The 12873-nt window shown below is 57.8% G+C and overlaps 1 protein-coding gene across 1 annotated transcript in view; it reads right to left on the bottom strand.

Moving 5' to 3' along the window:
• The window catches only part of LOC111144204 (LIM domains containing 1), a 68859-nt gene extending 58937 nt beyond the window's left edge, over nucleotides 1-9922 (bottom strand). The window contains exon 1 of the mRNA XM_022498415.1: nucleotides 7954-9922. Within this exon, the coding sequence (XP_022354123.1) occupies nucleotides 7954-9343 (1390 nt within the window). The 5' untranslated portion in view covers nucleotides 9344-9922. The remainder of the gene's footprint in view (nucleotides 1-7953) is intronic.
• Nucleotides 9923-12873: the final 2951 nt, after the last annotated feature.

Raw genomic sequence — 12873 nt, 5'->3', positions numbered from 1 at the left:
TGGACGCGCCCTGGGAATTCTGGAGGCCTGTTTTGTTGTCGGGTAAGGTTTCTGTTCGCTTTGCCGGATGGACTCTAAGCGTCCTTTCGTCCCATGTTTGGTTCTAAGCATCCCTGCACCGTCTCAGGGTTGACACTGATCCTCTCAGACCGAGGCATCCGGGCACACCTCTATCCTTGCCCACAACACTCGGGGGTGTCATGAGCTCCCTGAAAGCAAGACCTGCTGGTCCTAACTGACACCTCACAGAGAAACACAAGTCAGCGGGTCCCAGGGGTCGTCGGCAGTCAAGGTCACTGCATGGCCTCGGTGTCCTTCTGAGCCTCATGGTTCCATCTCGGGAAGGCAGGGAGGGGCTGGTGCAGGCACGGCTCCTCCAGCCAGCCCAGGTGCCCCTCCGTGCCCTGCCTCCCTCCACCACAGAAGGGGAAGACCTCAGCCCTGACCGACTCAGGGCTGCATTTCCCCCCGAAGGTTCTCCTTACCGGTAAGCCACTGTATTCCCAGGAGCGGACAGGCAGTGCCACGGTGTTGTCAAGACCTCAGACTCAGCCAAGCTCCTTGATTAATGCGCTCAGCAGGTTACTTAATTTCTGTGTACCTCAGTTGGCCCGCCTACGAAATGGGCCTAGCATAATGGGCTTATTGGAAGGACTGAATAAGCCAATGGTGTACGATGATTAGAAAAGTGGCTAGTGCACAGCGACACATTTTAGCACAATTGTCTCAGAGCCATAACCGCAGCTACAAATCCCTTCCCCGTCTCCCTTCACGTCCCAACAGAAGACCCTCCATTCCTCCAACAGACATCCTCTGAGCACCTGCTGTGTGGGCCCCTGATGGGGCCAGGCCCTGAGGTCACTGTCCAGCGTCCACGGACCCAGCACCACCAAGGCCATCACAGGAGTCCACGGAGGAAGCCTGGGGCGCACCAGGGAAAACAAGGCCAGCAAGCCCCACGGCCAGTGCTACCCGCTGTCCCCCCAACTTGACCCCACGTTTCATTAGAACGAGAGCCTCCAAAAGGCCTCCAGGGTGGGTGACAGACGTAACACCCTGCGTGTGATGCCTTCCTAGAGATCTCTCCTTTCCTCATCCTGCTTTCCTTAGACACACTCTGCAGAGCCCCGTGGGTGACCTCCGGCTGAGTCGATGCTTCTACATCTGGCCAGAGAGCCACGAACACGCTCATGACACATCCTGAGTCACGGCGGGTTCTGGCTCTGCTTTGGAAACTTCCTACAGAAAACCACCACACTGATTGTCCTCAGGATGGTAGCACGTCAGTGATTCATGGCTCTTGGTTTAACGGTATGTATTTTCCAGATACCTAAAGTCAAAATGATGACCGTTTGCAACAGACAACGTAACCATCACTAAAATACAAACTTGGACTTCGCCTCCATAGACGTCCAGGAGAGGGAGGGAAGGCCAGGCCGTCCAGCCCCCACCGCCTTTCTGGGCTCTCACCGCTACTGACATGGATGCTCCCCCATCCCTGCGTTACTCAATCAGCTAACAGCCAGGCCTCTGATGGGACCCAGAGCCACAGACACAGCGCTTGGGGCCGGGACAAGTCCTCAGAGGAAGAACAGCTTGCCCACCGCCATGCCTGGGCCTCCTGGTGGGATCAGGCCCAGAACACCTGGTTTCCTCGTGTCCCAGGTAGCAGTCGTAAGTCAAAAGACATAAAGAAGGGGCACTGGGGCAGCTCAGTCAGTTAAGCATCCCAACTCTTGGCTTCGGCTCAGGTCACGAGCTCAGGGTTGTGGGATCGAGCCCTGCATAGGGCTCCGTGCTCGGCTGGGAGTCAGCTTGGGATTCTCTCTCCCTCTCCCTCTGTCCCTCCCGCTCATGTTCTCACTCTTGCTCTCTTGCTCTCTCTCTCTCTCTCTAAAATATAAATAAATACATCTTTAAAAAAAAAAGATGTAAAGAAATATAAGTTTGTTTTTAACCCTCTGGCAAGAAACTGTCCTGTCAGAAGGTCAGCTTCATGCTGTGGATTATTAATAGAAAAAACAAGGCATTCTTTCCTGGTCACAGAGGAATAGAGCAGAAACATACCATCCTGAGGAGGGAGGACAGCAGAGAGACAGTGTGATGGGACCTGGCCAACGCCATGGGAACCTGACGTCAGGGTTCCAGCTGGAGAACCCCCCTTTCCCGGTGTGGGGTCGCAGGGGCAGGCACCTCTAGGTGGGCCAGAAGGATGCCGGCTGGGGAAGGGCAAAGACAAGGAGCCTGGGGAGGTGGGCGGGGGGTGGGGGGCAGTTCCAGGAGCTGGGGGCCCAGCAGGGAGGCTGGTGTGACGGAGGACTGTGAGCTCAGCATGGCTCCCTGGCCACGGCGAGGGAAGCGCGGGGTCACCACCAGCCATGTTCTGTGCCTCCATCTGGTGACACGGGCACGTTCACGTTGCGGGCACCTACGATAGGCGTATCCTGTACCTCCCTAGAAAGCTAAACATTATATGCCTTCCTGATTTTGAGAAGATTTCTAAAGGAACAAGGGTGTCTCTCTGTCCCAGGACTGCGGGGCTGGACAGGTAGAACCAGGGTCTCGGGTGGCATTTACAAGAGTTACCAGAGGCTCAGAAATTCACTTCCACGGCAATGAAAGCCGGGCTTCAGGTAGGTCCACACTGTGGCCCGGAGTCTCCGGAAGGAATCTAAGTGCCCAGGAAACCACGCTTGGTCCTGCTGGATACTCAGAGCCAGATGGTTCTGGTACCTTCTCTTCTACTTCAGCCCCTGGTTTGGCTTTACTGAAATGCCTGATATTTAGCGGGGGTGGGGGGGTGGGGGGGTGTCACAGGGACCTCTAGGGTACATGCAGGCCTCTTGTCCTGGAATTCTGGGGAGGGGGGCTAACCTATTATAGGATTGCCAGGAAGAGTGCTCTGGAACCACCCCCAATTTTTCATCCGGGGCTAGAAGTAAGCCTCACATTTCGAGCATCTGCTGCTCATCAAGTCAGACAGGGCATGCTTCAAAGGGCATTAGGACAATCCACGTGCTGCCCAAGGTTTGCGAGACTGTCCGCTGGAAAGGAGCAGCTAGGACCTTTACACAGTCCTTGTCTGGATGGCGGCGAATGAACCTCGTGGCTTCTAGTCATAAGACATCAAGTGTGACGGGCTCCCTGGCCCCCGGCAGGGGTGGGGCCATTCCTGGGCGGAATCACACCTGTTTACTGGCTCCCAAGCACAGGCGGGTCTGTGGCTGCGACCGGAAGGCCCACGGGAAACGGGAAAACTAAGGACAGAGGCAGCCTCTTCTCTCTGTGCAGGGTGGGGAGGAGCCCGGCCACCCACTCGCCGGGTGAGGGAGACCCCGCCCAGCCAACCTTTTCTGGCCTCTCCACCCCTGATGCCTGACCACGTCTGGCAGAGCTGCCTCCACTCCAGACTCAGGGCCTGGTGCCCTCCCAGGGGGGCATTAGCAGTGACGGATCCCCAGGCCCACAGCCCGGAGGGAAGGCACAGGTCCTCCAGGCTCAGAGCCCACGATGCCCCCACGGCGGCTGCGTGCAGAGTGAAACTGGAAGGACAAACAGAGCAACAGACCAGCAGGTCCCCTGTGGGAGGCGTCAGAGCCCACCTGGTGCGATACACCACTACTCACGCCCATGTGGTCTTGAGCAAGTCATGGGCCTCAGTTTCTCCACCGGGAACAGAGTACTGGCATCTGACTGTGAAGGGTAACACAGGCCACATCCCCAAAGCCTAGTGCGCCACAGGCCCTAGACAGACGGTGGTCAGGATCGGTCACGGAGCCCAAAGGTCACTGCCAAAGGGGTCTTATCTGCCTTAGGACGGGAGGGGGACGGGGGGCTGTGGCAGCCACTTTGAGGTGGTGGCCTCGCCCGTCCTTCCCTTGGGCTCTGCCCCAGCTGCACAGGGCTACCTCGGCCAAGGTCGAGGACAGGGCGGCCCACACCTAATGACCAACCGGGGGGCGGGGGGGGGAGCTGAAGGCCTGGATAGCTCCCCCAAACTCAGGACGCTTCTGAAGGGCTTCCGCAGCTCTGTGCTCCCTGCGGGGTGGGCCCAGGCCCATGAGGCCTGCACTGCGGCTGGAGCCCTCCTCTGCCTGTGTCCTTCCCCTCCTCCCCAGGGCTCCCCCTTGGGAGCCCCCTGCACTCTCCACTGTCTGAATCTGCTTCCCGGGAAACCCAGGCCGTCACAGGTGGCTTCTTTGTATCCATTTTCCTTTGGAAGGGAGGCGGGAACCCCTGTGAGGAAGACAGTGGATGCCATGGAGGAAAACGCCAGGAAAGAGTCAACAAAAGCACGGCGACCTCTTCCCTTCCTCTGCAATGTAAACAGTGGTGTTAAAGCAGGAGCCGCACAAGGCACTGGGCAAAGCAGCAACACTCACCAAGCAGCATCCAGAATCTGTCCTGGACTCTTTCCTCACAGGCACAAAGACACAAAGAGGCCACAGAGGAGGAACAGCGAAGAAAAGGGAGGCGGGGGGAGAAGGAGCCCCTGGGACCACATGGTACCAACCCCACAAAGACGGCCAAGGAAAGTGCCAGAAGCGTCCTTGGAGACAAGCAAGTCAGTTACCGGAAACTGAGGTGTCTTCAGACCTAAGGGTCCTCAAAGGCAAGAGCAGGGATCCAGGGGCTCTTCCCACAGTGGAAACACCGACAGGGACACCTCCGTTCACCCCAGGAAGGGGCCCATGTAACCAGCCCAAACAACGCCTTTGCTTGGCTCCTGGCTAGACCTATGTCAACCCCGATGGTCATGGTTACCTTACCCTGCCTCTCACAGGCAAGAGCCCTGTAGCCATAGATACTCTTCTATTTGGAAGTAAAATCTCCTCCTAATTCAAGAAACGCAGGGTGTTGGGCAGACACAGTCTTTCAAAAAACACCAGATCTAGGGAAGGGAAGGCCTCCATGTGGGGAGCCCCTCAGCAGGGCCGGACGCTTCGCACCACAGATGGGTAGGGGGGAGACCTAGAAACAGGAGGTCCCCCAACAGGGTGAGGCCAAGAATTGACCACCAGAGGCTCCGATGAGAGACTTCCTCCTTGGCCACACAGCCGGCCACGGAAGTGCCAATAGAGACTCGGCCGCCAAAGCAGGCGTGAGGCAAGTGCTCTCCTGTGTGCGGGGTAGCGCGGGCCCCGGGCCAACTCTGCAGACAGCAACTAGAAAGGGCAGCAAGCCGGGCCCCACCATCCCACCCCTGGGGGTTCCTCCTACAGCTGGGCTTGTACCCTGTGGACAGGCCCTTCTCAAGGGCTACTGTGACCGCTGCTTCTGTGACCCAGGGCACAGCCACGCAGCGGTCACACTGAACCTGCTCAACACACACGGACACGCAGCAGTGGCCCAGACACCCCGTTCCATGGCAGAGGCAAAGAGCAGGTGGATGGCATGGAGCGTGGAGACTCACACACACACACACATACACACACACCACATACGTACTTTCATTACACCCAGGGCACTAGACTAGGAACCCAGGCTTCGGGAAGGACACTCACTGTTCACTGCGCAGGTTTTGTGTGTGTGTGTGTGTGTGTGTGTGTGTGTGTGTGTGGTCTTTGGAGTTTTCTACACATGAAGGTCATGCGTAGGCAAAAAATAAAATATGACTCCATTTACATGATCTACCCAGAATGGGTAAATCCACAGAGACAGAGCACATATGAGTGGCTTCCAGAAGGAGGGAGAATGGGGAGTGACTGCTTTTTATGGGTATGGGGTTTCCTTTCAGGGTGACAAAAATGTTTTGAGACTATTGGAGTTGGTGTTTGTAAAACGCTGAATGTACTAAATGCCGCTGAACTGTTTACTTTAAAATGGCTAATTACGTGGTGTGGGATGTTCATCTCAATTAAAAATAAAAACCAAATCCACAAAAATAAATAAATGCAGACACGAAACAGCTTTCCGCATCTGTGCTTGGGAGGCAGCATGGCGATGCTGGTTAGGGGCATGGGCACAGTGTCTGAACTGGGGGACTCCAATGCACAGCTATGCCCAGCACTGCCACCTGGGAGGCCTCGGTTAAGTGATCTGACTTCCCCAGGCTTTATTGTCCTAGTCGGTGAAATGGGCCTAATGACAGAACCTGCTTCCCAGGGTTGTTGCAACTAGTAAATTAAATGGTAGAAGGTAATTGCCCAGCGTGGGACCAGGCGTAGACTGGCTCCAGGGCCTTTGCCCCTGCTGTCTGCCCACCCAGAACGCCCTCCCCCAGGACAGCTACTGCCTCCTCCAGGCTTTTCCTCCAATGCCACCTTCCTGATGGGGCGCTCCCTGATCCCCTGACTTAAAACCTGAAACCTCTCTGCCAACACCCGCCCGGAGGCTCCACCCCCTTCTCCGCCTGTATCTCTCCCCAGGATTTGATTATTTATCTGGGCCACCTGCCGTCTCCTTCCACTGCCCTGTCTGTCCTGTTCTGTGTGTGTGCGAAGGCCTTGAACAGGGCACAGAGCCCAAGGCAGGTGCTCAATAAACACATGTTGAATGACTGGTGTTAGCAAACACCTCCGCCCCAATCCCCTGTGTGAGCCTGCCTCCCAGACAGAGGAAAATGGCTGTTTTGTTGTTTAATCAGCCCAGAATTAAAAATTAAGCACTAGTTTGCAGTTAAAAGTCACAATATTCCCAGTAAGCGTTATTCGCCAAGGGGGGACATCTGCAAAGGGAAAGAGACAGAGAGCAGCCAGACGGTGCCGTATGCTCAGAAACATAAGCCAACGAAGTCACCCCAACCTCCAAGCGCCCTTTGTGCCGTGAGAGCTGGTCCCATGAGGCTTTGGGAGGATACGGACCACCGTGTGGCCGTGCTCGCCCAGGACCCCGTCCCTCCTAGCCCCTCAGGCCATAGCCATTCGCAGAGAACTGACAGCCATAGGCCTTCCCCAGCCCTGCCCTCCTGGGGGGGGGGCAGCGGGCACCCTCCTGGGACTCAGCTTCCCAAGGGCCTCAGGCCTCAGAGTGGGGAGATCGTGTCCCTAATTCAAAAATGGGTGGGGGGAGACAAAAACCCTCAGACTCTGCTAAAAATAGGCTTTCTAGTTCGTTCTCCTATGAGACCACGACTTCGTGACTCCACAGAACAAGAGAGCCGCTTTCTCGCGGTTTCCAAACCCGGACAGGGTAAAAGAAAAAGCTGAAGCTAGTGGTTGCCAACAGTTCGAGGTTCAAACAAGACCCCGAAAAGGTGAGTAAAACCAGCAAGTAAGCCCCTCCCAACCCACCAGGTGCCGGGGCTGTGTGTGTCACCTGGCTGGGGGCTGGAACCCAGGCTGAGGGCTGAGTTCTTCGGAGACACCTGGTCCACAGGTTTGAAATTTCCTGGAGAGTCAACACATCATTTGCTTTCTAACCAGTTCCTGGGTGAAGGGATGCTGCTGGTCTCGAGACTACACTTTGAGAACCACTATTGCTCAAGAGCAAAGCCTTCCACGTTAATCTTGCAATGGCACACATGACCTCCAGACACACACACACACTCCTGCCCAAACACGGGTCCTCAAACAGCCAGACCCACCTGGCCCAGCCACCAGTGGATGGAACCCAGAGGGGTGCCTGGACCCCAGAAGCTGCTCCCATTCAAGTTCCTGCACAAGCCCATCCCCGAGAGAGGCTCTGGGGCACACCCGAAACCCCTGAAACCCGAAGGCACAGCATTTCCCTTTTTGGAGAGCCGTCACGAGCCATCCTGCCCCGCGCCCCCCGCCCCCACCTGCACGTGGGTAACTCCCAGCTGCAAGATCCGCTTTCAACTCAGGGACGCTTTCAAGTTTCTGAATCTGAAGCAGCAGCCAAAAGAGGAAACCGCACATTTAAAAAAAAATTTAAAAAAAAAAGGCGTGGCATTGACGGGCAGCTGCAGCATCCCTGATGGGCAGGGAGCACCTCCCAAAACGCAGGGACCTCGTCACCCATGGTGGGCAACGCCACACGTCTCTCACTCACCAAAATAATCGGCCTTCGGGTGCGCGTCCATTTCTCGCTCCAGACGTTGGGTTAGGGCTTCTAATTTCAATTCGGCAGCGGAGGGCCCGAGCTCGGGGCCTGGGACGAGGGTCTGGCAGGGCAGCCTCACCCTGGGGGGGCTGGGGCTCTCCGGGAGCGCAGGCCCCAGGCTGCCATCCGACGACCAGCCAGGGGGACCTTCTTTACAAGATAACTCGGGCGGGGTGGACATCACTGGGTGGACAAGGCTGGTGGGGCTGAGCTTGGGACCAACGCCAGGGTCTGTGCAGACTGGCTTGGGACCCAGCCCAGGGGCCACACCCGACGGCATACTGTCCACGCTGGCTGGTGAGGATGATGAGGCAGAACTAGAAAGGTAAGATTTGGGTCCATCTTGGAACCAGACTTGAGGGTCCACCGTGGCTTTGGGCATCGGGCCTGAAACCTCGCTGCCCACCCCCGAGTTTGTTCTTGGAAGAGCTCCTTGGCTGGGGCAGCTCTGGGCCAAGGGGGCTAAGAAAGAGGAGGTCCTGGGCGGAGGGGGCCCTACCATGGCCCCATTCTCTGGGCCTGGGGAAGAAAGGCCAGGGCTCACCCGCGGGGAGGAGGTAGTCCAAAGCCCAGCCGGCTTCTCGTCACCGCGGCCACCAGCGCCATCCTGGCTGCTCTCAAATGACCTGCTGGAGCTCAGGGACAGCTGAGGCTGGTACAGGGAATGGTCCCTGGAGGGTTTGGGCAGTGGTGCGTCCGTCCCTGGGGGGCTAGGCCACCCACTTCCTGCGCCCGGCCTGATGCCGGGGGACACTCGGGGTTCATCAGCCCACTTTGGGCTTGCCAAGGAGAGGTTGTCATAATAGTCTCCGTGGGTGAGGCAGGAAGGGTCCTCGCAGGAGCCCAGTGGGCGGAAGCCAGACATCTCCCAGCCTGCCAGGTTCTCCTTGGAGCCGCAGTCCTGGCTGCCGTGACTTGCGCCACGGGCGTATGTTCTGGCCCTCTGCTCCTGGGGTGGGTATGAGGGCTGCCCGGGGGCGACAGAGGGGACAGTCCCAGGACCCACCATGGAGGCAGCGAGAGGGGGCTTGGCAGCACCATCCACGGTCAACTTGCTGCTCACACCAGCGTCCCGGCGGGCCTGTGGGCCCGTGGGGGCCCCACCGTTGACTGGGCCCCGACTCCCCCTGGGCAGGGTCTCCTCCTGCAAGAGCTGTTGCTGCTGCTGGAGGTGGATCTTGGCCATTTTGGTGGCAAACACCCGGCGCGTTTCCTCAAACTCAGGGTTGTTGCCTGCCCCCTTGTCCACTCGGAAGAGTCCATCCTTGGAGGCCTCGTACATGTTCAGGTCCTCGATGAATTTACTGGCCTCCAGGCCCAGGTCCCCATACTTATCCATGTCGCAGACGGGTATCAGAGCCCAGCGCAGGTGTCCGGTGTGTGTGGTGGAGGGGGTGGGGGGTTGGTTGCTAAAGACGGGCAGGAGCTCAAGTCCAGCCCAGGACAGGTAAAGCCTTCCACCTGCCCGGCGTGAGAGTCATGACCCAGGCCTCAGAGTCCAGCAGAAGTTGAAGCCTCAAGGCCAGCTGGACTGAGTTTGCTTCCAACTCCCTTTCCCCTCATTGGTGTCCACGTGGGGGCAGCTGGTGGCTCTTCCCTGTCCCAGCCTGCTGTGCGTTCTCTTCTCTTTTTCAAATCGTAAAAGGAAAAATGGGGGGGGGGGGAATCTGCTCCGTAAGCAATCGAACTCGGAAACCGACGACGCGAGCAGCCGCTGGACGGGGCCGGGATGCCGCCCGCGGGGCGGAGAAGGAGGAGGCCGCGAGACCCGCAGCAGCAGAGGCGCGGGCGGCGGGACGCTCGGGCTCGTCCCGCGCGCTGGGTGCTCGCGGCTTCGGGGCGGGCGCGGAGAGGGACGCGGAGAGCGGCGCACGGGCCGGCCCGGGCCGGGCAGGAAGTCCGCTGCAGGCGCGGCGGGCGGCCTATTGTCCGATGGCGGCGGCGGCGGCCCGGCGCGCGCGGGCCGGAGGACGGCGGGACGCGGAAGTGAGCGCGCCGGACGCAGTCCCCGCGGCTCGGTGGCCGGCCGGGCACGTCCCGGGCCTCGAGGAGGCGGAGGCGGGGGAGGCAGCCGAGGGGCGGGGTCGGCGGCGGCGGCGGCGGCGGGCGGGCGCCCCGGGGCGGGCCTGCGCCTGGCCGCGTGGCCCCAACGCCCGCACCCCGGCCGGGCTGGGGGACTCGGGGCCGGCGTTAGCGCCGGCCAGCAGGCATCGCGCTGGGGCTTCCCCTGTCACCGCGGCCCCCGGCAACCCGGGCCCCGCTCCAGTGCTTGGGTCGGGCCCCGCCTCTGGCCGCGCTGGGCGGGGTGGGGGGTGGGGAGGTGGCCTCCGCGCGGAGACCGCTCGCAGGCGGCCGGGGCAGCCGGCGGGGTACGCGACGTGCCACTTGGAGTTTGCGGGAGTCTCGGGGGCCCGTGCTCCTCGCCCCACCGTGCCTCAATTTCCCAGCGTGGGGCAGTCAAACCCGTGTGCCGCCCGGGGCCGCCTCAGCCCGGACGGTGCCATCCTCTCGGCTTGCCGGAGGTGCGCGATCGGAGGCCCGGGACGTCACCCGGGGCTGGCCCGAGGTTCTAACAGGTGGGCAGACTAAGGCACAGAAGGGGTAGCGTCCGAGATGCCATCGTGGGAGCCCAGGTCCTCTGAAAGGGGGAAAAGGAAAAAGTCACATTGTTCCCGGAGTGCGCGCGTTTAAGGCTTTCAGTGCAGCAATAAAAACAAGCGCCCCAATGACTCCTTATTCATATGGGGATTCCTGACCCGCCTCCTCAGGTTCTCGCGACCCGGGGATGCGGGGCGGGGCGCGGGGCGGGGGGGTGGGGCGGGGGCTCCGCTGGGCCTGACTCCAGGGCGCCCCCGCATGGCCCCGCGCTCCCTGCACCAACTCCGAGGTGACTCTGGAGAGGTGCCCTTTCGCACAGGGCAGCCAGAGTGATCCTAAGGCAAATACCAGACCAGTCAGTTCCCTGCTTAAACCCTCAATGCTTTCCTGGGCTTAGACTGAAATCAGCTCTCTACCAGGGCCTTCCCCAACCTGATTTGGGAGCTTCCTGTTCCACACACCGTCCTCCTCCCCGTGCTGCAGCTGGAAGAGCTTCCTAGTGCCTGCCCAGAGTCTGACCTTGAACTTCCCTAGTTCATCATTCCCATGGCTGCTGAAATCATCTCCTCCTAGAGGCCTTCTTTTTAGGCACCTTCTTTATTTTCTGATCAGTCCTGATCATATTTGTAATTCTTTTTCTGTTTACATGCAGTGTGTTTGGTGGGCGGGTGGTTTTCCACCTCCTTAGATGGGATCTGTATGCCCAGTGCCTAGTACATAGTAGTACCTAATGGTACCGAGCAAGGAGCCGGATGCAGGACTCGATCCCAGCATCCTGGGATCATGACCTGAGCCGAAGGCAGACGCTTAACCGACTGAGCCACCCAGATATCCCAATACATAAACTTTTTAAAAAGTTGCCCACAATCCCCCTGTTCAGAGATGATGATGATGATGATGAATTCAGTAATACATAATATTCAATAATCTTTACTCATTAATAACTGGGCGTCCTCACAAGGTGAGTGACAGGCATCTGAACTTTCTGGAACAGTGGTTCTCAGGGTATGGTCCCAGAGCCAGCAGCATCAGCATCCCCTGGAACTGGTCTAAACCTGTGGTTCCCAAACTTGAACATGCATCAGAATTCCTTAGGGAGCTTATTAAACACCCGTTGCTGGGACCTACCACCAGTTTCTGATTCAGTGGTTCTAGGGTGAGGTCTAAGAATTTGCATCTCTACCTAGTTCCCAGGTGATATCGATGAAGGTTCAGGTACCACCCTTGAGAACCACTGGTCCAGAGTCCCCATTCCCATGCTTCCTCTCGGTGCACAGAACGGTGAGGGTGTCTATCAGAGTAGAAAGCTATGGCCCACATTCCCTGACCCTGCGAGTACTGGGGTGTAGCTGACAAAGTCCTGGGAGCACGTGCCCATTCCTGTGCGAAGACCAACAAGCTCAGAACCAGGTTCCTGGGTGTTCGGTTCTAACAGCTGGAACCCTGGTATCAGAGCCACAGATACCTGCCAGGGCCTCTTGTAAACCAGTTTTCTCATTTGATGCTAACTTGGCAGCAGCACCTGGGCCCCTAAGCCTTGGTCCCAACCCTCATTTTGCCTTGCCTGGAGGGCTCAGAAGCCATGAGTTTTACTCCCCATCCCCACTGCAGTTCTAGAAGCTACTGCACTCTTTCCACCAAATAATACAGACACCTGAACCCGCCATTTGCATATTTCCTCACCAGACTGACTTGTCCCCTCTCGGTCCATGGAGTACCTTACACCTTTACAAAGCACCTTGGAAAAATGGCACCCCATGAGCCACAAGCCACATAATATACTATACTACTGGGGAGAGGTACTCAGACCTGGCCAGCAGCCCACTGGATATCTTACCACTGCTGTTTAATATTTAAAAGACAGACGTGTTTTCCCATTCTGTGCCCAACATTTAGAATCCCACCCACGATTATTTCCTGCAGACCAATTTTGTCTGTTCTGTGTGCTTGGAAACATCTGTTGATTCGAATCTCAAAATATGGGTTAATTCCTTGCGCATCAGTTGTTTAAAAAGCAAAAATACTGAAGAGCTCGGTATTTGCATCGATCCCTAGGCAGAGCGTGGATGATTTTGTTTTCGCGTTTACAGATAATGTTTTGTTTTGTTGGGTGAGAAATGTTCCATATTCTGTTTTATCAGGAGAGCCATTCCAAGGCAGTGATCATTCCCCATGGCCCTGCCTGGAGATCCAAGGGCATGACCAACACGCAGTTTTCCTTTGGTCTTGAAGCTTATTTTCATGAGCACATGGATGTAAAAAGGACCCGCC

Source organism: Enhydra lutris, unplaced genomic scaffold (genome assembly GCF_002288905.1).
Source record: "Enhydra lutris kenyoni isolate GAN:26980312 unplaced genomic scaffold, ASM228890v2 scaffoldscaffold10, whole genome shotgun sequence".
Lineage (NCBI taxonomy): Eukaryota > Metazoa > Chordata > Mammalia > Carnivora > Mustelidae > Enhydra > Enhydra lutris.
Note: the sequence above shows the minus strand (reverse complement) of the source record. Positions and strands in the feature narration are given on the sequence as shown.